The sequence below is a fragment of the Chrysochloris asiatica genome, unplaced genomic scaffold, assembly GCF_000296735.1.
Source record: "Chrysochloris asiatica unplaced genomic scaffold, ChrAsi1.0 scaffold00019, whole genome shotgun sequence".
Lineage (NCBI taxonomy): Eukaryota > Metazoa > Chordata > Mammalia > Afrosoricida > Chrysochloridae > Chrysochloris > Chrysochloris asiatica.
Genome location: NW_006408537.1, coordinates 29,424,612 through 29,448,874, shown reverse-complemented (window position 1 = coordinate 29,448,874; position 24,263 = coordinate 29,424,612). Strand labels below are relative to the sequence as shown.

Sequence of the window (24,263 nt, the reverse complement as noted above, 5' to 3'; positions counted from 1 at the left end):
GGTCACTATGAGACAAAATTGCCTTGGTGGCAGTAGGTTTGATTTTGTTTTTTAAATTATACTGTAAGAACAAAATCTGCTGATGTATAATACCTAGTGTTAATTAATGGGATGTTAAATTAATGTTCAAATGATGTGATTATCCAAATCCTACCCTTTCTTTAAATCCAGTGCTTATACAAGGTCTTTAAATACTCTAGTGCTAATTTGTGTCTATTTTCTCTAAACTTAACATTTGTAGTACACTTTGGTTTTATAATCTACTTACACATTATAATGTTCACATTAGCATTGGATTTGTGAGTGTCATATGCTGTCTCTCCAGAACCAGATTCAAGATTCTTGTTACTTCTTCCTAGGAATCACTATATCCATTTGTTACGGGTGGAAAGCTTACTGCTTCATTCAAGGTTTAGTTAAATATATAATTTAACTTCTCCCATAGACAACAGTCCCAGGCAGAAGAAATAATGTAATATTGCAGCCCCTGCAATCTGATACTCCATATAAAATTACGGTTATAGCTGTTTATGAAGATGGAGATGGTGGTCATCTAACAGGAAAAGGAAGAACAGGTAAATGTCTTATACCTTTCATTTTCTTTCAATTTTATCTTTATGAATAATTTCACAATTTATATTAGCACTGCATTAATATTTATGTTAGATATTGAAATTTGTCAAAATGATGGTATGGGAACAAAATTTGTTTTTAACATTATAGAGGTCCATAATGAAAAGAAAAAGAAGACAAAATATATGTATAGCTCACTTAGCTAGAGATAACTTTATTTCTCCTTTGGGAAACCATTGCTTATTCTGTGAATAATAGCTCAGTTAATGTGGCAGTGGTGTGTGGTTGAGTTGGTACCGACTCACAGTGAGTGCTCTGTATAGGGTTTCCAAGGCTGCCAGTCTTTATGGGAACAGAAACCCTCATCTTTCTCATACGGAATGGCTGGTGAATTTGACCTGCTGATCTTGTGATTAGCAGCCCAACATGTAAGCCACTTACACCACCAGGGCTTCTTCAGTTAATATACTATCAGCAAAAATATTTTCTATTGTGATTAAGTCTTTAGCCACAAATCAGGAAGCAAAATGGTTAGCAATAGTCCGTCTTACAAATTTATCATTTTTTCTTCTTCAAGTTTTATTGTCTAGTGTACCAAGTTATTGATAAAGAATTACCAGTATTCAAACTCAGTTCCTAACCTACACTGGTGGCAGATTCTTACACGTTGGATCAAAAGTTCTCTAACTTGGCTGCTCATTGTAGTCACCTGGTCACCTGCTCATTTGAAAATGATGCTAAAGCCTAAGTGATGTAACCAGATTGTGATTCAGCCTGGACATGTGATCAGGGCTTGAAACTGGGTTAATTCCAGTAGGAAATGCTGATAATTTGCATTTCCATCCCAGATATACTGAATCAGTATTTACGTTTTAGCAAATTCTAAGATGATTCTTATGGAAGTATGTAAGAATGAATGGTTGGAAATCCTGCTGTGAATGTTAAATCCCACCACCTGTGCTTCTAATGTTTAGTCTATGTAGAGAGACACTAGATGCTAACATCCAGGCAGGCTGGGTTATAGGTCAGAATTCTGTTATTAGTAAATATTGATATTCTTGTTTTTCATTTTCATTCAGAAAATACCCACTTAGGTAACATGGTTTCAGGTTCTCTGTTACTTGCCCAAATTATTTCAGAATTTCATGCTGACATATATAAAAAAAAATCTTGACCAGATCTTGAATTTTCTAGGAGTGCTCAAATTTCCAGATTCTCTTGAGAAAAAGTTTCCCAGTTGGAGTCTCAGCATTTAAAGCCTTAATTTTTGTGCTTGTGTAATTCTATGAATAATATAGTTCAGGGAGCATTGAGGTCAGTACCTCTGTAGGCTTGAGGATTTAGTTAGGTTAAACTGGTGGGAGGAATTCTGCATGGTACAAATGGTTAAGTCCACAGCTACTAACCAAAAAGTTTATGGTTCAAACCCAGTCTTGGAAGAAAGACCTGATGATCTGTTTCTAAAAGGTCATAGCCATGGAAACCTTATGACATGTTGCTCTACTCTGTAATGCATGAGGTCCTTATGAGTCAGAGTTGACTAGACAGCAATTTTTTTAATGCTGGTGGAGGATAGAGTAGTGTAGGAAAAGAACGTTGTTTAAGTCACTACCTGTATACTTGGGTAAAATATATATAATCACATTTATGGATAAGGTGGTTAGATTAGTCTCTAAATTGCCTTATGGCTCTAATAATCTGTAATTTATAACATTCTAAAAATGGCCTGAGATTTCTTATTTGCTGTAATTTTGAGTCCTATAACATACCAGCTCTGAATCTTACTTCCTGCTGAGAAGACTGCTCAGGAATTTGTTGTTCCTAAGTGCTGGCGAGTCAGTTCCAATTCATAGCAACCATCTGTAGGGTTTCCTAGGAGCAGCTGGTGAATTTGAGCTGCTGACCTTGTGGTTCAAACTGACCAGTTTCTAAGCCCACCCAAATTGCTATTTGACTTTGGAAAACTGCTAAGCTTTCTGTTAAATACTTCAATGTCTTTTATTATTTGCTGGGTAAAGGTCTTATTGTTGTTGTTGTTGTTAAGTACCATGGAGTTGGTTCCGACTCATAGTGACCCTGCACAGGGTTTCTGAGGCTGTAAATCTTTACGGGAGCAGAAAGACTCATCTTTCTCCTGCGAAACGGCTGATAGTTTCGAACTGCCAACCTGGAGGCTAGCAGCTTGATTTGTAACCACTATGCTACCAGAGCTCCTTAAGGGCCTTATTAGACATTATTAAATTGATCTCATGAGACTGCATGAACTATTCATAATCTGAAGGTTCTGTCTTTTCCCTGTGACCTTTATGTTTCTTTTCAGTGGGACTACTTCCTCCTCAGAACATACACATTTCTGATGAATGGTATACAAGATTCAGGGTCTCCTGGGACCCTTCACCATCACCAGTTCTTGGATACAAAATTGTCTATAAACCAGTGGGTAAGAAAGTGCCCTTTTCATCATAGGAATTCATTTGGGGGTTGTCTTTATCTGAGAGTATTCTTTATTGTATCCCTACTAATATATTCTTCTGATCTGTTGTCCTATCAAAACCACTTTGCACCGAAGGTAATGTTTCTGGAAATAATTTTTCTATGAAAGGTCTAAAGTAATTTAGACCTTTATAGGTACCCTTGTTACTGTGGGTGTAGATGTTGTTGTCAAGTGCCGTCGAGTCTGTTCCGACCCATAGCAACCCTGTATAGGGTTTCCAAAGGGCAGCTGGTGAGCTTGAACTGCCGACCTTGCAGTTCAAACGACTTTGCAGTCTGGCGCATTAACTCACAGCGCCACACCAGGACTCCATGGGTGTAGATAGACCACTTAAGACATAAACTTCAATTTGTATAATATTATGGACCACTTCAGTCTTAATCATGCAACTTAATTCTGTTATCTTCTGTGTAGTGATCATGACATGGTGCGTATTTAATCAATATAAAAGTATGGATTTTTTCCATAAGACCCAGATATTATTCCATTTTGGGCACTTTAGTTTATTTGTGACAGTAGTGTATTTGCGACAGTCTTGCTTTTAATTTTCCATTGGCATGTCCACCTCTATCATCATCACTTGGAGTAAATTATTTGTTATCTTTGCTTCTATATTCTATCTATATGCTTAGCAAAGTAGAAAGAAAAATGCTCTTTATATCATATTTGCTAGGGCATCTTCCATGTACCCAGAAAAGGTATGAACTAGAAAAAGAAAAAAAGAATTAGAAAAAGAAGAAAAGAATTAGAAAAATGAAGGCTGGAGGAGAAAGAGCAAGAAAAAGATAATGTAATCCTGTGTAGGAAATGGAGAGAGAAGTAAAGGGAGAGGAGGAGTTAATTCACTAAAGACCTTTAGTTGCTAAACTATGAGGATTGTGGTCCAATACAGAAATTCTTAAACCTTCTCTACAACAAGTTGAAAAATGTTTGTTGAGCATCTACCTACCATGTAGAGAGTACTGTGCTGGTAAAGTGGGATTTAGACAAGAGACTTGAGAACCTAGCGTAGTTGATTTTGTTCATTACAATGAAGGTTATGGGAATTGTTGTCTTGTGCCATTGAGTCAGTTCTGACTAGGCCCTGTATAGGGTTTCCAAGGAGCAGTTGGTGAGTTTGAACCGCTAACCTTGCAGATCAAACTGACCTTGTGGTCGAGTGCTTATCCTACAAATACCATTTGACCATAAATTAAGATCTTTAATTTTAAGAAAACTTTTAGGCTAATAATGGCATATTTCTTTGTATCTTGTGATCATGATTAAGGTTCCAATGAACCCATGGAAGCCTTTGTTGGAGAAGTGACATCATACACGCTACACAATCTCAATCCCAGCACCACCTACGATGTGAATGTTTATGCTCAGTATGACTCTGGACTCAGTGTTCCCCTGACTGATAAAGGCACTACATGTGAGTCATAGATCTTTTCATGGTTATAAGAAAAAGTGTAGTACAGCTTACTAGACTAGTCAGGTTTAATTTTACTTTTTCTTAATATATGGATGTTTTCTCAGGCTTTGGTAGATAGGTTAAACAAAATATCTACTTAAACCCATAATCTACTTAAACCCATAAGCATTTGGTAGATAGAACTGTTTGTTTATACAGTTAAATAAAATATTTAAACCCATAACAGCATGCAAAATATGTATATGATGAGGAAGTCATGTCTATTTCATATATTATTATATTTTGAATTTTAAAGATAAAAATTATGGGAATGGCCATTTCATGCAGAAATGGTCTCTAAAATTAGATATGTAATAGCATGCAGTTTTTCTTGACATATCATGTTAAATATATATATTACTTAAATGTATTGATTAAATTTCCAGTTTTCACAGACATGCCTTGATTATTGATTTTGACCAACAGATAGATTTTGCTCTCATCAAGGACTTTGATAATTATTTAAGGACTTAGAAGTGAGCCTGTCAGAAAAAAAAAATTATTATTTTTGATGAGATGTCTTTGATATTTATAGTGTTGAGAGAGTCTATATGGAATGTCCCTCGACTGAAAAACAGTGATGGAAAGGGAGGTCTGTTTTGGCTGTGTGGCATTTTCATGTATGCTTCAGATAAGAAACAAAACTATTTCAGTTTTATTTTTTAGCTACAGATATAATTTTTAACTTTCATTACGATGAAAAAACTATGTTTTCTTATATGTGAAGTGAGCTTTTTTCCTTTCTTTTTGTAGTATATTTGAATGTGACAGATCTGAAAACTTACCAGGTGGGCTGGGATACATTCTGCGTTAAATGGTCACCTCATCGGGCAGCCACCTCCTACAGACTGAAACTAAACCCTGCAGATGGTATGTGAGCAAAAACAAAACAAAAGAACAGGAGTACATCCTAGTAACACTTTAAATTTCAGTGACGTGAAAGCTGTTTTGCTTCTAAAATGATATACAAAATGTCTTTAAATATAACTGGTCATGACAGTGGCATTTTCCTTTGTTGTCATATTCAGGAACCAGAGGACAAGAAATTACTGTTCGTGGATCAGAAACCAGCCACTGCTTCACTGATCTTTCACCAGACAATGAATATAGTGTCACTGTTTTTGTGCAGACACCAAATCTTGAGGGACCAGGGGTCCCTGTCAAAGAGCACACCAGTAAGTTTTGGAGTAGTCTAAGAGATCTTTGTAAAGGTTTCAGAACAGAATGCTTAAAATGTGGGGGGGACTAAAGTGGCTCCTTGAGACTTCACACCTGTGCAGATATTGCTCCCTACAAAGAATAATCGTGATGGCAGTTCCCTGAAAATGGGTCTGTGCTGTTTTCAAGACCTTTATCAGTAACCGTTCCATGTTATATCCCTTTTACAGAGTTGGCCTTATTTTAAGGAATAGGTTAAAGTGGGGAGAGATGGTTCTAGTTTACAATGGGAAGGTAAATCGGCATCCATATTAGTGACTTTTATTCATTTGATCCTATTTGAAGGTTTGAAGTTTTCTTTTTGAAACTTTGCTTAAATTTTTGTGACTGTAGCTGCCTCAAGGATACCTAGTTTGCATAGAATAGAAGACCCAGTATGCTGGTGCTATTGGAGTTGAATTCTTATTTTCTAAGATTTGATTTGTGAGCAAAAATTTTAATTTATCCTAAAATTTGCTTCCTGTGATATGAAATATACAAATTTTTTACTTTTCATGATTTTTTTTTTTTAAATTATAGCGGTAAAACCAACTGAAGCCCCTACAGAACCACCCACACCTCCTCCCCCTCCTACAATTCCACCAGCTCGAGATGGTAAGTACAGCTAATTAGTTGTACATTTAGCTGATAGGAATTTATGGACTTTTAATTTATGCTGCATACATATAATTTATATAGTGCATTTTTTTGTTGTTGTTTATTATTTCTGTTGAGAAACTTTGAGATTAAAAGTAAGGATTACCAGTAATTTTTTCCTTCCTCTCCCCAGCACATTTTGGTGTGCCTACACTACTCCAGGAGTCCTGGTGTGGCACTGTAGGATAAGCACTGGACTTCTAACTGAAAGGGTAGTGGTTCAAACCCACCAGTCACTCCTCAGAAACCCTATACAGGGTTGCTAAGAGTCAGAACTGACTCTGTGGCAGTTAACTACAACAACAAACTTCAGCTCTTTGGTTGGGACTATGTTTCCGCACTTTTGAAGATTAAAGTCTATTAATATTAAAGTAATTGACATAGGTCATAATCATGTGGTGGGCATTTTGTTCCCATGAAGGTCGGCTTGACCTTTGTGAACATTTTGAGTCTGTCAGCGACCTAACCTCCAGCACCTTTGCCTTCAGAATTCCTAGCTTCTGACCTGAGAATTGCTTGGAATTTATTCTGCTACACAAGGCTAAAAAGGTTTTCCTTCACTAAAGCTTGAGGCGTAATTGTCACTTGTATTGAACTTGTAAAAAGACAGATTGAGCTATTTAAGCTGGTCTCTCAGGGACAGTTTTTCAGTGCTTTATCAAATTAAATTTAAGCTTATTAACAACTAATTTTTTCCCACATTTTGCTTCCAGTGTTAAACAGAAAGCATTTCAGATTGTAAAATTATTTTATTCTTTGATCTTAGAATGCTCTAGAATGTCATCACTTCATTAAATAATTAAAATTAAAACGAAAACTTTATTATTATGGGATTAAAATGAATTTCTTTAAATTAGATGTTTGAGGAAAATTCAATAAATAATCTTCATTTTAAAACATGTTTATGTATCAAAACTTTGTTAATTAAAAAATTTTTCTTAAGAATATTTTTAAGTCTCTGAGTCTAAATTTAATTAAAGATTAATTTTTTTTTCTTTTATCCCCACTCCCTCACCCTTACCTTGTGATTCTAGTGGTCTGATTTAAAATGAAAAGACACATTATTTGTACCAAGTCTTTGATAGTTTTTATATAAACCATCCACACCCACTTAAGCTTTGTCTTTTCTTAAGCTTTGAACATCATGCTTTTCATTTGATTTCCCCTTCATTTATTGTGTGAAGCCTCCTGAAGAGTTCTATGAAGAGAGCTTTTCTTTGCACAATGGATCTAAGTCAATGGAGTCATTTCAGAGCAGTAATTGAGAGCCAGGCACTACCACAGTTAAGGTCTTGGCTGCGAACCAAAAGATTGGCTGTTTGAAGCTACCCATTGGCTCCATGAAAGAAAGACTTGGTGATTTGTTGCTGTATAGATTACAGCCTAAAAAAAATCCTACAGGACAGTTATACTCTGTTATTTGGGGTCAATATAAATTGAAATCCAATTTACAGCATCAAATATGATAATCACATAGACCATAGTTTTTCAGATGTTATGCTGTTGTGTATAGGAATCATCTGGGCATCTTGTTATTGCTGAGTATGATTCAGGAAGCCTGGGGTAGACCTGTGACTCAGCATTTCTAACCATCTCCAGATGATGTTAGAGTTAATGAGATTTGGGGATTCTTTTTTTATTTCCTCCAGTATGCAAAGGCGCCAAGGCAGATATTGTGTTCTTGACTGATGCCTCTTGGAGTATTGGGGATGATAATTTTAACAAAGTTGTAAAATTCATCTTCAATACTGTGGGAGCCTTTGATGAAGTCAATCCTGCTGGCATTCAGGTGAGTGTCATTGCACAGGTGACTTTCCATTCCTATTTGCTTTGAACAATTCTTCTTTTAAGTAGATAGATGTTTCAATATAAACTGCATTTTGACATTCACTATTTGCTATTTTCTTTAAGATATAATTTTGGGAAGGAATTGAGTATAAAAGATCAACACATAAAAAAAATTAATTTTCTTGTAGTTATTTCCCATGGCTAAATGATGTTACTGTGTCTATCCTTCCTGATTTTAACCTCTTGAGGAAACGTCCCACAAGGATACATACATTTCCTTAAATGGTCATTCATTGTTCTGGAAATTAAATGCATAGAGATTGCTGTACCCTGTTAACTTTGAAGAAACAGCAATGATTACTGATTGGATGCAGTGGCTATGTGGAACCCTGATGCTCCTTCAGCATGACAGTTCAGATATCAATGACCTTGGCTGAAGACTGTCCATTATTGACTCAAACACTGTTTTATTTGTTTTTCTAAAACAATAACTACCAATTATCTTACTGTGGAATCACTCCAGATTTTGTTTAGAGAAGTTTACTTCCATGAAATGTCTCAAAGAATTTATCATTTGGTTCAAACTTCTTTTAAAACCAAGGATTTCCTCCACCACTCCAAACGTACTGATAAACTGAAAACTTAAGTCCAGTGGTTCTAAAATTCATAATAGTACTGACTATATGTCACTGTCATCAAGTCAATTCTAATTCATAGTGACCCTGTCTAGGGTTTTTGAGGCTATAAATCTTTGTGGGAGCAGAAGGTCTCATCTTTTCCCTCAAGCAGTTAGTGGTCTAGTGTTAGCCTCTCGTGCCACCAGGGCTCTTACTAAGTATTATCACATCTGAAGAATTTTTATATAACCATGAAGAATGGACATAGTCAATGAGAAGAAATAGTTGGTTGATATCTAAAGTAATTGAGTTCAACGTAGTGTGTTTTCATTTCCAGTCCTGGAATTGAACTATTCCTTATTTTTCCTGAATCAACTCCATGGCACACCACTATCACCACCAACAGCTCTTCCCTTCCTAATCCCAGATAAAGGCATATTAATACAAAGTACATCCACTATCAATATCAATATTTAACATTTTAATATTAACATATAACTAGAAATGAGAGAATTTAATGAGCTAGTGTTACAATATTAGCTGCAAACAGCTTACAATATTTTGTCAGGTGTGATGTCCTTCTTTTTACTTCCTTTTTCCCATTTCTGTAGCTAGAAGAATCGTTAAAGATTAAACTATATATGGTGGTGGTAGTTATGTGCCGTGGAGTCGGTTCCGATTCCTAGCGACTCTCTGTATAGGGTTTCCGAGGCTGTAAATATTTACAGGAGCAGAAAGCCTTCATATTTCTGCCACATAACAGCTGGTAGTTTCGAACTGCTGACCCTGAGGTTTGCAGCCCAATTTGTAACCACTATGCTACCAGAGCTCCTTATAATATATTCCATTATGTTAGCGCAGGCACATTACGTTTTGAAAAATGTCTTATGCTCAAGACCAAATTATGTTTCCTCTTAGGTTTCATTTGTGCAGTACAGTGATGAGGTCAAGTCTGAGTTTAAGCTGAACACATACAATGACAAGGCCCAAGCCCTTGGGGCCCTGCAGAATATTAGGTACAGAGGAGGCAACACAAGAACAGGTACAGTTAATCAGGGTTTTAATAAACCTTACTCTCCAATGTGTCTGATGTAGTAGAACTGAGTGTGTAATCTCACTCCAGTGTCCAGATTCTTATCAATAGGACATGGTTAATGGCATTAGGATAGCTGTCACTAAAATATTTTATGCCACACTCTGTAGGCAAGGCCCTCACTTTTATCAAGGAGAAGGTCCTGACCTGGGAGAGCGGAATGAGAAAGAATGTCCCTAAGGTGCTGGTTGTAGTCACAGATGGTCGGTCACAGGATGAGGTCAAGAAAGCTGCTATGATTATTCAACAGTCAGGTAAGCAGTCATGCATTTAATGAGTATTGATTGAATTAATTATTTTAACAGTTTGAAATTGAGGGAGTACTGTCAGAGATCAACAATACTGATGTCACTTTACCATTCCTGTTTAACTCTGTACTCTGTATACTATACTAATATTTAACTCTGAAATAGTTTGGTAAATGCTCTTAAAGGACATAGTGTATTCTTTGTATAAGAAGTGATAAGAGTCCATCAAGGAACAAATCAAGTTTCTATAGAGCAGGCTTCCTGCCATAGCAGAAATGAATGTTGATGCCAGTTCCTGTGCAAGGAGAGACACAAGGAAGTCTTTTGTTGTTGCAGATGCAGACCTAATATAGATTGCTGAATGGTACACTGAAAAGGAGTAGTGAGGCTTTAGGGAGACAATTCTGGGGTGGACCTTACCAATCAATCATCTTGAGAGACTCTCAGCATTGCTGCCTTTTGGATTAATGATTTAATATTAGAAATGAAGCTAGATCTTTCTAGTACTTACAGTAAATCTACCCTCCCTACACCATCCAGGCAGGGGCTAAGGTTTACATATAGTAGAATTCTATGCTATGCATGATCATTATAGTAAATTGTACTATTTTACATGGAATTTATCATCTGCACATATGCAGTTCTGTCTAAAATTATGATTTGGGATTAGTACTAAACTGTTTTCTTTCAATAGAGGTATTTCATTTCACTAATCTTTCTATGGAGTCCTGGTTTGGTGCTGTGGGTTAATGCACTGGACTGCAAAGTCAGCTTGAACTGCAATGTCAGTGGTTCAAGCTCACCAGCCGCTCCTTGGAAACCCTATGCAGGGTCACTATAGGTCAGAACTGACTCAATGACACTTAACAACAACAACAATCTTTCTATAATTTATTGCTATTATATTAGTAGATACAGTTTTAGCAAATTTCTGTGTATTTGGGGCTTTTAACTGATTTTAAGAATCCTGGTATGGTGCTATAGGATAAAGCACATGACTGCAAGGTCAGTTTGAACCACAAGCCAGTTCAAACTCACCAGCCACCCCTTGGAAACCCTATACAGGGTTGCTATGACTCTGAAATTACTAGATGGCACCTAACGACAACTGATTTGAATTTGGGGTTATCAATAAAAGTTACTTCCTCAGATTACGTTTTAAAAATTAAAATCTTTCAAGAAAGTGAGGTGGCATAGGAGGCACTTACTCATCTATGTCAAGAAATTTGGAAGACAATTATCTGGCCGACTGATTGGAAGAGATCCATATTTGTACCCATTCCAAAGAGAGGTGACCCAACGGAAAGCAGAAATCATCGGACAATCTCTTTGATATCCCATGCAAGTAAAGTTTAGCTAAAGGTAATACAGAAATGGCTGCAAGCATATTGACAGAGAACTTCCAGGGGTTCAAGCTGGATTCAGAAGAGGCCATGGAATGAGGGATATCATTGCTGATGTCCGATGGATCTTGGCTGACAGCAGAAACTATCAGAAAGGTGTTTACCTGTGCTTTACTCACTGTGCAAAGGATTTCAATTGTGTGGACCATGACAAGCTATGGACAACACTGTGAAGTATGAGTATTCGGAACACTTAATTATGCTCATGAGGAATCTGTACATGGACCAAGAGGCAGTTCTTTGAACAGAACATCGGAACACTGAATGGTTGAAAATTAAGAAAGGTGTGCAGCAGTGTTGTATTCTTTCACCATATTTATTCAATCTGTATGCTGAGCAAATAATCCACGAAGCTGGGTTCTATGAAGAAAAATGTGGCATCAGGATTGGAGGAAGACTCATTAACAACCTGTGATATGCAGATGATACAGCTTTGCTTCCTGAAAGTGAAGAAGACTTAAAATATTTACTGATGAAGATCAAAGAGTACAGCCTTTGGTATGGATTGCATGTCAATGTAAACAAAACAAAAATCCTCACCACTGCACCAATAAACAACAGTCTTATCAGCGGAGAAAAAATTGAAGTTGTCAAACAAAGACTTCACTCTTCTTGGATCAACTATCAACACTCATGGAGGCAGCAGTGAAGGAATCAAGCGATGTATTGTATTAGGCAAATCTGCTGCACAAGACCATGTTAAAATGTTGAAGAGCAAAGATGTCAGCTTGAGGACTAAGGTGCACCTGACACAAGCCCCATGGTATTTTCAATAACCTCATGTGCATGCAAAAGCTGGACAGTGAATAAGGAAGACCATAGAAGAATTGATGCTTTGGAGTTATGGTGTTGGAGGAGAATATTGAAAGTGCCATGGGCTGCCAAAACACCAACAGATCTGTGTTGGAAGAAGTGCAACCAGAGTGCTCCTTGGAGGCCAGGATGGCCAAACTTTGTCTCTCATACTTCAGACATATTGTCAGGAGGGACCAGTAGCTGGAGAAGGATATCATGTTTGGTAAGGTGGAGGGTCAGAGAAAAAGAGGAAGACCTCAGTGAGATGGATTGGCAAAGTGGCATCATCAGTGGGCTGAAGCGTGGCAATGATAGTGAGGTTGGCCCAGGATCGGGCAGTGTTTCGTTCTGATGTGCATAAAGTCTCTATGAGTCGGTACTGATTCTATGGCACCTAACAACAACAACAACAACAACAACAACAGCAATTGTATCCCTAATTCCTTTTCATATTATTATTATTTTATTTTGTTTGTTGTTTGTTGATTTTTTTTCTGGTATCAAATTAAGGTGCCTTGGTGGCACTGCAGGTTAGGTGTGGGCCAACTGCTAGGTGACAGTTCAAACTCACAAGCTGCTTCACAGAGAAAGATGAAGCTGTCTGTTCCTGTAAAGATTTATGGTCTCATAGGGTTGCTATGAGTCAAAATCACCTCGATAGTAGTGGGGTTGCTTTTTTGTGTGTGTCAAATTAAAATTTTGGAGTGAAAACTTATTTTCATTAGCCTAACTAAACAAAATTTTATTGTCAGTGGGAATTTTAGAGTCTGTTTCTGATACATATAAATGTAAAATGTTAATGGTACTTATGAGAGTTAAAGAATTTATGTGTACTTTAGTGCTATGGATCTGTGGAAGGAAATATGTGCTATATCAAATCTTCCTGCTATTGAAATCTTCATCATTTGTTAGGATTTTATTTGAGGAAATATAATTAATGAATTTAATAAACCAGACAATAGAAAGACTTAGAGAAACTACTTTTTCATTAAAGAGAATTTATGTCAAATAAAAGGACTTGCTGAACATATCTTGAGAAAATACAGCATCATTTCCGATAACATTTTCTTTTCAATTGCTCAAACAATAAAGGAAGGAAAACCAAGGATATGTAATTAACTCTATAAATGCTACTCTGCAGGATTCAGTGTCTTTGTAGTTGGAGTGGCTGATGTTGACTACAATGAGCTTGCTAACATTGCCAGCAAACCAAGTGAAAGGCACGTATTCATTGTGGATGACTTTGAATCTTTCGAGAAGATTGAGGACAACCTTATTACATTTGTTTGTGAAACTGCCACTTCAAGTAAGTCATGGTCAACACAAATCCAGAATTTTACTTGTTTTAAAAAAATAATTACTCAGCAGACAATTTCCTATCCTTTATAGGATCAAGTCTACATATAAATAAATCCTAGAAAAGCATTTGAGAATCTTATGAATCATTGTTCCTATTGACATCATGCTAAATGCGTGCTTGTTAGAGTCCATTTATAGCCTTGAAACTGTAATATTCCTTGTATGGAGATAAAGTGTGTGAATGTATTCTTTTCCCACCATTCCAACATCCCATGACCTTTGAGTAAATGAATCTTCATTTCTGTGAGATGAAGGTTTTCCCCTATTAGTAATCAATTGATGTTTGTTCTGTCAACAGCTGTGCTTCAAGAGAGTAAGGAAAATCTGACTTGTGCATATGTGCTCCATAGAAATTCATTTGGTTGCATTTGGATTTTTGATTTAGATTTTTCTTAGTATACCAAGCCTACTGTATAAGATACAATGAAGGCCCAAAGACTAATTGCTTAAATCATTTATCCTCTTCCCCATCCATTAGATTATGGAGATAGTTATGTGGCCAGTTTAGCCCCCTGATCACAGATAGGCAGGACTATGCTGGTGTCGTGCTGTAGGATAAGGACTGGACTGTTAGCCACAAGGTCAACAGTTAAAATCTACCAACCGCTCCTTGGAAACTCAATACTAGATCACTATGAATGGGGACCAGACTTGGTGGCACTTAACAACAACAACAAAAATGGTTTACTAGTGTAATATTTTCCCTTATTAAACATTATATGAGAAAATTAGAACTTTGATTAGAAGTGACCAGAGTAAAGAAATACCAGTAGTTTAATAAATCTTAAAACTACTGTGGAGCCTTATGTTCTGCTGAAACCCAGAGCGCACTGGTGAAAGTCAGTAGCATGCTAGAGTTGTCTCCTTTTTACCCAAAGTGCCTATGAATGCCACCCTACAGTGCCCCTGGGCTCTGGGAGGTAGATGGTGGAAACTACTACATAGTCTTCACCAATGAGGGATGTTTGGTGGCCAGCTTGGAGACTCTGATGACTGGATAGGGACACACTCCTTACACTTTCACATATTGCTGGCACTTCCTGGGTGATATGTTCTTTATTCTATTCAAAAACATCTGAAAGTTTTTGTTACATTGTTCACATTTACTAGTACAATTTTCCTTGCACGTAAGAAGTCAATAAAAAATGTATGTATTACAAAACGTTAGATTGGCAAGTCATTTTTAAATAAATAAATGAACAATTTTATTACTTGAATACACAGCTACCTTCTCTAGATCTATAATACCTGCATTATGTTGGTGAATCATACTAAAAAACTTTGTACATTCCAGGTTGTCCTCTCATTTATTTGGATGGCTACACATCACCAGGTAAGCATTTATGTCCTTACGCTAATTTTTTTCAAGTTTTGAATAATAAATCAAGTTGTCATGTTAACATTTTTTCTTTTCTTTTCCAATATAAAGGTTTTAAGATGCTTGAAGCATACAACTTGACAGAAAAGAATTTCGCTTCAGTACAAGGAGTGTCTTTGGAATCAGGGTCTTATCCTAGCTACTCAGCATACAGGCTTCAGAAAAATGCCTTTGTGAATCAGCCTACAGAGTAAGTACAACCACAGGGGGTTCTTTTGCTTATAATGAAAGAGAAGCATTTTTGAAGTTCTTATACTCATTGCTGACTTCCTAAATCTTAAAACATTAAGATTGTCAGGTGACTTATTATAGGTGAACATAGTGTGGCTTCTTTAAGCACAGTTGCCCAGAGAGGTTGAGTATCTCCCATAAGGTCTTAAGCCTATCATGCTAAGACTCAAGAATCTCGTCTGGTTCTGCGACATTATTGATTACTCACACTTTGTATTTAAGACTAGGATTGTAGTTATGTTTCTTTTGAGAAAAGCTGTTGAAACAGGATGGTAACTTGCCATGTTGAACATTTCTCCTTATGGTGTAGAAAAACTGGATGGAATAATTGCAGAATGAGAACAGGCATTCTTATGTTTCAGCTCTCCAGAAAACTAAAAGCTGTGATAGTTCTGCTAATTCAGGATCGGACAGGCAGTGGTTAGATTTTATTAGCCAGTCCTCTAGCAACCTGTGGGGCAGTTCTGGATGTTGTTATTTTATTTTATGGAAGTTTGCACCTGGGTACAGTAACCAAAATACGTATTTTTTATTCATTAGAATGAAAACTTTTTTAATTTTTAAAAGTATGTGTTTGGCAACTCATGGAGAGAACTGAACATGAAAAAACAAAAGCTTTTAGAAACCTAGGACAAAGTCAGAAAATGATGTCTGACATTTAAAATGCTCTAGGTAGAGCTGATGGAAAACTTAGACTAAAACCAGAGCTAGTTTTTCTTAAGGAAGCACAAATCAAATTGGTGTAGTTGACCACACTGTTAAGCTCCTTATTCTTTTATGGTTCACCTCATTAATTCACAGTTCTAGATTTTTCAGTAAACCACAATACTCAGTGTTTAACTCTTTCAGATACCTCATGTTTTAACATATGACATCCAATTGGCCCTCTCAAGAATGAGAATTTTTGGTAGAAAGGAAGTGTAAATGCAATTATTATTTTTTTTCTTTACAAACACTGGTAAATTGAGGAAGGAGGAAAACTGTCTAGGTTAGAGATGAGCTAATATGGAGAAAGAATTATTTTAAACATGGATTGTTATTAAGAGAGTAGGTTCCTGGACAGATACAAGACAACATGTTAGCTTGGCCAGAGTATATATTTTAAGACGCTTTCTTTGTGGTACTAGGACATGGAACCTCAGGAGACATTCTGTGTCCTCTGCCAAAGATTCTGAAGGAGTAGCTCCTATTCAGTCCAAGAGTTGATTATTCTCTTTTCTTACCTTTACGGAGAAAGTTATTAAATGGTCTCAGACAGAGAACCATTAATTCTGCTTCAAAGACTCCACCAGAACAATGACAGACCAAGCTCTGGATGGGCACAAGGGACCACATTTTTTGTTGTTGAACAGCCTTAGAGCCAAGAAATATTTCCTCCTAATTGAATCACATCCATTTATCATCATTAAATGTTTGCACATGGACATAGTTTAGCATCTATTTTTGTTTTTGTTTTGAGGACTATGTGAGCTTCTAGAAGCTATTTAATTTCAAGGGAGGTTTGGAAGTATGAAAACTATTAGAGATAAGGAGAGGAAAAGTAAAACCTTGAGCTGTTTTATCTGTAATCTCATAATATTGAAACTGGATACTACAAATATTTAACCAAATTCACTCTCTTTAAACAATATCCATAGTTTTAATGTTAATCACTCTAAAATTATTAAACAATTCTATAATGCTTTGGAGTCCTGGTGTGGTAGTGCTGTAGGATGGGCACTGGACTGCTAACCACAAGGTTCTTGGTTCAAACCTACCAGTTACTCCTCACAACTATGGGGTCACTGAGTCAGAACTGACTTGATGACACTTAACAACATAATAGTTTATAACTTTATAAAGGAAAATTTGGTAATTTTTCCAGACTTGCCATTTTATCAAATTTATAAAATGATCTATGACTATGATATGAGGGGACTTAAAGTTCATGGGAAAATTCCATTATCTTTTAATTCCATCTTTCTGTTTGAAGAAAGAACTTTTTTGAAGTGCTCTTGTATAATGAATCTTTAGTGTTTTTCCTTTTGGTGTGTTTCCCTTTCTAATCTAGAGCCTAATTATCATAAATAATTTCTGATACTATCCATAATAAGTCTCTGGCACCCTGAATGGAAATAGCCTCCACTTCTAATGAGAAATCCTTCTATCTATTTATATTATTTATCTGTTTTATCCAACAGAGACCTACACCCAAATGGACTCCCTCCATCATACACAATTATATTATTGTTCAGACTTCTTCCTGAAACTCCCAGTGACCCTTTTGCAATTTGGCAAATCACAGACAGAGACTACAAACCACAAGTTGGAGTGATTGTGGATCGTAAGGATTTTTATCTTACTTTAAATCACATGCATACATTATTTTTAGTTCTGTCCGTCCCTATTTTCTTTAAGCACCTTCTGAATATATGCTTTTATACTTTAATTCTCTAAAATATAACCAATCAATAAGTATTATTATATTTTTTATAATTGAAATTATTGATTTTTAAAAGAATTCTCCCCCACAATAATTATTTGCTAATACTTTCAATATGTCTATGATTTAGTAACAATTTTATATTGACTACAGCTTCTAGCAAGACATTATCCTTCTTTAACAAGGATACAAGAGGCGAGGTACAAACTATAACATTTGACACAGATGAAGTGAAGACATTATTTTATGGAAGTTTTCATAAGGTAAAGACATAAGCCTATGAATCTTATTTCTAGTAAAAGAATATTGCTTAAAAATTAAAATTCATTTCCTTCACTATTTATTAAAATGTCATGTTAAATTGTAGAACCATAGATATATCTTTTAAGAATAAAACAACATTTTCCAGCATTTGATTAAGTCAATGGAGAAAATTTAAAATCATAACTCTACTAATCAAGAGCTAACTCTTAACATTTTGATATATTTTCAAAGTTTATATCTTTAAAAAATTGAAATCATAAGGTATATATGATGTTGTACACCTATTTCTACTTACCATTTTATTATGGACTTGATGCCATTTGGAGCCTGGTGTGGCTCTGTGGAATTAACACCGGACTGCAAATTGCAAAACTGGTGGTTCAAACCTGCCAGTGGCTCCTCTGAAATCTTATACTGAGTTGCTTTGAGTCATAATATACTCAATATCACTTAATAATTACAGTGTTATTTGGTTTCAAAATCTTTCTTTTGGTAGATTGGATTTTAATTTAGACAATGTATTATCCTTTTATTTTTTTATCTTTTAAATTTTATAGTACACAGGAAGCTCTTTCTGATTATTTGTTTATTGTACAGCTACAAAAATGCCAGTGATATGTAGAATAAACATTTTTATCATTTTAAAATTATCAATACCTATTAAAATAATTAAGATAAATATTAATGACTTTAGCTTTTTATATGAACATATTTATTAATTTTCTAAATATCTTGTTACGAGATGCATTCTTAGGGGATTCTCTATTTGCCATCATAATGTCAGATGGATATTGACTGAAAGTAGAGTACACTTGTGTTTTATTGACTGTGCAAAGGCATTATATTGTGTGGAACTGAATTGACAATGTCTAACAGTAACAGAGAATGATAATAGAGACTTTATTTCAGGTTTGATTAGTTGACAAAAACAAGTACTGACGTTGGAAGCATTAGAAATAACGAAAAGTATCTAGTTTAGGAGTGGATGTTTTTGGTATTTCTTCATCTATCTATTAGCTTAAGTTCACAGGAATAACACTTGTTGCACAAATGGTCTAAACTATCCCCAGCATGGTATTCAGAAATATTAGCCTCCATACATAAAATATAAATATTTCCATTTTCAATCTTATCTTCACAGGAAAACTAAGGAATCTTGAGTGCATTTAGCAGGATTTCTTGCTGCCTCTGCTCCTGAGGAATCTTGATTTCTTTCCAGAATTGTTCTTAATTCATGGGTCAGATTTTTAATAAGGATGTCCAGGGTCTCTTCTCATGACCTCAGAGAGACTTTATTGTGTACATCAGTGAAAATCAATAACAAATTGAAGGAAAAGAAGATAGCATATACACTTAATAATTTACAGACTTTCTTGGTAAAGTGAGGTAAAACACATGCCTCACTGGGAAAGCAAAATCTAGTTTGGCGAATGTTACTAGCTTCAACTGATGCTTATCTGATAAGAGATGTTGAATTTGGCAAAGTTCTTTCTAATGTTTGTGGCTCATTGATAGACCTATTGAACTTACATTGGAGTAACTTGCTGAAAGGACTATTTTATTTTTCTTTTCATACCAACTGAGGATATGGGGAATCAGATTATCTACTAATTGACTGATAACCATTTGTTGTTGTTAAGTGCTACTGAGTCGATTCTAATTCATAGTGACCCTGTATAGGATTTCTGAAGAGTAGCTGTTGGGCTTTGAACTGCTGAACTTGCTGTTCAGCCTGGTCTGCGGTGCAGTGCATTATCCTGCAGTACCACACCATGACTCCATATAGTAATTATTATTTCTTATTCCCATTTTTTTTTTTTTTTTGAATGCTTAGTATTATTTGAGTCTGGAAAGGCAGTATTTTGTAAAGGTCCAGAGTGACATCATTAGTGTTTATGGTATTCTTTTTATTTCTGATATGGCACACAAATCAGATTAGAATTTTATTTAGGTGCAGTAAGCAGAAAATATATCTCTATTTAGAAGACTTAATAAAATAATTCTTTTTTACTTGCTTTCTTATATGTTTCATTATTATTTTTCTATAGCTTTTAAATTTTACTTTCTGATTTAGATACCATTTAGATACCATTCTTATTGCAATCATAGTAATAATACATCTATTTTATTCTATCCATGTCATATACCTTTCAGAGGTATTTGTGATCTTAGGCTTTATGCCTTGTCTCTTTCCTTTCTCTCCCCAAATTCTTTACTTTCTTCTCTCATATTGTTTGTGGTTTTTTGTTTCTCCTCCCCTTTTTCACTGTTCTTTCTCTTCTTTACTTTATACCCCTACCCCATTCTTGTAATCCACTCCTATTTAACCCATCAATTCATATAACAAGTTCAGTCATAATCAGCTATTTACATTGTTTACTGATCCAAGGACTCAAGCAGCCTTCTTTCATTTCCGTCTAATTCCTGAACTGAGGCTCTTCAGTCCTTGGGCTGAGCATGAATAGTATTCTTATAGCAGAACATTAGTGACAATGATGAAAAGGGGTTCGTAGAAGAGAGGTGTGGGCTAGAAAAGCTTACATAGGGAATATTAGACATTTATCATGTTATGTGGCTTCTCTTTTTTTTTTTTTTTTTTTAATGTTTATGTGTGCGTCTTCTTTTGCTACAGATGCCATAGCTGCAGATGAGACATCTGTAATATAAGGAGCTCTGGTAGCATAGTGGTTATGAGTCAGGCTACTAACCTCAAGGTCAGCAGTTCAAAACTACCAGGTGCTCTGCGGGAGAAAGATGAGACTTTCTGCTTCCGTAAAGATTTACAGTTTCAGAAACCCTACACAGGGTCACTATGAGTTGGAACCGACTCCATGGCACACCACCACCACCAATCAGAATAGATGAAAAATAGTTTTATATAATGTCAGAGTCTGGGAAGAAGATGAGTGACAAGAGAGACACTATTTGTTTCTCTTGGTTTATAACCAACCATGTTTGACAGGAAACAGCTTGATTACTCTAAATACTTGGGAAAGTGGTCTACAGATGAAAAGCCTACTCTGAAATGTCATTTTGCATATGTTTTAAGTGTAATAAGATATATTGAAGAAATTATTCTAAAATACTTCTTAGGATATGCATCTATTTGGAATAATTTTGACACAAAATATTTTTTATATTGAAGTAATTTTCCTTGTATATCACTTAAACAGTTTGTGAATGTTTGGTTCTGTTATTGTTCACATAAATGTCAACAAATAAATTTTAGCCCTTATTAGGAATACTTGTATGTTGTTTGGCTTGAATTCAATATTACCTGATTGGCCTGGGGAGATGCAAAGTTTCTTTATATTTCCTAAATTGAGTAGCATTTTCACATAAAAGCAAGAGATAAGTACAATTAATACTTACCACATATAGATGTACTAATATTTTTGTGGTAATTCCATGTAGGAAAAAATGTACTATTTAAAAATTATCTAGCAACTGTGCTTATTGACTCAGCACATTTAAGGGAGCTTCTCTTCCTTTTAACTTGGAGCCAAACTTTTTAAGTGCTGTGCTTACTTGAGCATCAGTGTGGTGATAAGTGGAAACTGTGAGCGTAAATCTAACCACAAGGATTATCCACAGTCATTCTTTACATTGTTGAAATACAAATGTTTTATTAATTATCTACACTAACAGATTTCTTAAGATCCCAAATGTCTTCATATCAGACCAAAATAAGGCAACAGAAGCTTCTTGCCTTAAAAGGAAATTGAATCTTGAATTCTATTGATTTCTAGAGTTGAATTTCTCCAGGAGACATGAGCTAGTTCTTTACTATGCTAAGTATTTTGCATGATGTGCAAGTTCTTTTTGGCTGAGAATGGGGAATAATGAACTAAAAATTCAGTGAATTTAAAAATTATCCATGGAAAACACCCCAGGGTTTTTTGTACTTTTATTTGAATAGTTCTTTGTAGTGTACATTCATTTCATATGCTGCATCCTTTTTGGTCATCTCATCAAGAGTACATGGTGGGGAAATATATTACAAATGTATATGTGGATGAAGGAAGCTGAAACCCAAAGAGGTTAAGTGGCTTGTCTCACTTCATTTTGCTAATTAATGACACCAGTGACATTGCAACCCGGCTCTTGGAGTTTTGATTTGGGATAAAATTAATTATAAAACCAGGTTTCTTTATCTGTGATCTGAGATATGCATCAGCAGTCAGCCTTTTTTTTTTTTTTTTCCTTTTGAAAGAAAATTTATAATGGAAACAAATTACCTTTTTTAGGTTCATATTGTAGTGACCTCAAAAAGTGTTAAGATTTACATTGACTGCTATGAAATTATAGAAAAAGACATCAAGGAAGCTGGAAATATCACAACCGATGGTTATGAAATTCTTGGAAAACTGCTGAAAGGAGAGAGGAAATCAGCCACAGTATGTAACACATTTTCACTTTTCTGGGTACCATGAGTTAAGATTGAAATTGGTATTTGCTAAGTAATTTAGTGAGTTTTAAATGGTCACATTTCTTGGTCTGATTGAAGCATTAGAAAAGTTACATAGAGAAACTATGCCACTGACAGAACATACCAATGTGCTTTATAGAAACAAAAGGCACCAGAGAATGTCATGCAGTCATTCTGCAAGAGAATCACATTGGAGAGCACCAAACAAATGGTTGCCAAGATAACCAGTAAAGCCTAAAATAATTCTTCTTTTCTTCTTCAGAGATAGTAATTGTTAGTACAGCTTTGTGCAATCAAGACCCTAAGTGTTTGTGTACATGAGCTGGGACTGTCATTAGAGCCTGTGTTTCCTCAGAGAGCATCTCTTGCCTGTCTGTCTCACAAAGATCAGAAAAGGGCAGCCACTGAATGTCATCCGGACACACACATTTCTCTGGCTCAAGTTTGAGGTGACAAAAACGGAGTCCTGGTGCTGTAGGATAAGCACTGGTGTGCTAACTGCAAGGTTGGTGGTTCAAATCCACTAGCTATTCCTTGGAAATCCTATACAGGTCACTGTGAGTTGAAACCAACTCGATGGCACTTAACAACAATAACAAAAACAGTACATGTTAAAATCTAAAATTTTTACCACACCAGGCTAGTTAAATTCATATTAAATGTCAGCAAACAAGATATGAGCAAAGATAACCTTTATGGACCATTTTTGGCTTCTTTTTTTAAAACAAAAACTGGCTGTATGTATGTATGTATGTATGTATGTATGTATGTATGTATGTATTTTTCCCCCAAGGATAGGATTTACTTCTCCTAGATTCAAAAATGAAGCTTTTATTCTATAATAGAGAAACAATTCAAATATTGTTGTGGTTAAAATACAAGCCTTTTGTTAAATATTGGAATTGATACTTAAGCTGTGTGATTATATCAGGCTTTTAAAAGAATGACTATTAAAACAACTTTTATATATTTCTTTTTTTTTTTCAATAAAAAGAGGTATATTTTTTAAACTGTGGAAAGATCGATAGTGTCTTAATTTGCTAGTGCTCCAGAATACTACAAGTGGATGTCTTTAAAGAACTGAAATTTATTTTCTCACGGTTCTCATGGCTAAAAGCCCAAATCAGAGTCTTGGCCATGTTTCTCTTCTAATTTCTTGTGACTGATGACAATCCTTGGTGTTCTTTGCTTATAGATGTTCTTCACATGGCACTTGCCTTACCCTTTGTGTATTTCTGGTCAAATCTGCCCTTTTTAATAAGACACCACTTCTAAGTAAATAGGTTTAGGTACTAAACTATCAGGGGGCTTCAAAAAGTTTGTGGGGAAAATTGCATAATCTTTTAATTTCATTTCTCTATGGAATTTTTGAAGCCATCAGGTACTTTGGTTTGATCTCATTAATATAACCAAAGAAAATACCTATTATGTAGAGTTTTTTTTTTTTTTTTTGTAATAGATACAGGGGTTAGGACTTAACACACATTTTTTGGGGACACAATTCAATCCTTAACAGAAGATATATGTTGCATATAAACAGTTAAGCTGAAAGTCACCAGAAAAGTTAGCAGTCAACTCCTAGGAAAGAATTTCTGAAAAGAATGTTAATTTTAGAATAAGAACCCCTAGTGGCACAATGGTTCATTGTTGGGCTGCTAACCAAATGTTGGTGACTCTGCAAATCTGACACTGCTTCTGCAAAGATATCGTCTTGAAAACCCCATAGGGCAGTTCTACACATTTGGGTCATTATGAGCTGAAATTGGCTCAACAGCACTCAACAATAACAGTAATCTTAGAATAAGTGAGAACTGGTTTCTTTAATGTTACTTTTCTATAATGGTGATCTCTTTAAAGTTAAT

At 35.4% G+C, this 24,263-nt stretch overlaps 1 protein-coding gene across 1 annotated transcript in view; it reads left to right on the top strand.

The window, feature by feature from the left end:
• Positions 1-24,263, top strand: part of COL12A1 (collagen, type XII, alpha 1) — a 138,434-nt gene that overhangs the window by 87,194 nt on the left and 26,977 nt on the right. Inside the window, exons 40-54 of the mRNA XM_006835792.1 lie at positions 446-575; positions 2,894-3,013; positions 4,335-4,481; positions 5,274-5,390; positions 5,549-5,695; positions 6,258-6,332; positions 8,024-8,163; positions 9,698-9,821; positions 9,983-10,126; positions 13,460-13,624; positions 14,972-15,010; positions 15,107-15,245; positions 17,467-17,609; positions 17,862-17,971; positions 22,220-22,369. Of these exons, the coding sequence (XP_006835855.1) occupies positions 446-575; positions 2,894-3,013; positions 4,335-4,481; positions 5,274-5,390; positions 5,549-5,695; positions 6,258-6,332; positions 8,024-8,163; positions 9,698-9,821; positions 9,983-10,126; positions 13,460-13,624; positions 14,972-15,010; positions 15,107-15,245; positions 17,467-17,609; positions 17,862-17,971; positions 22,220-22,369 (1,890 nt within the window). The remainder of the gene's footprint in view (positions 1-445; positions 576-2,893; positions 3,014-4,334; positions 4,482-5,273; positions 5,391-5,548; positions 5,696-6,257; positions 6,333-8,023; positions 8,164-9,697; positions 9,822-9,982; positions 10,127-13,459; positions 13,625-14,971; positions 15,011-15,106; positions 15,246-17,466; positions 17,610-17,861; positions 17,972-22,219; positions 22,370-24,263) is intronic.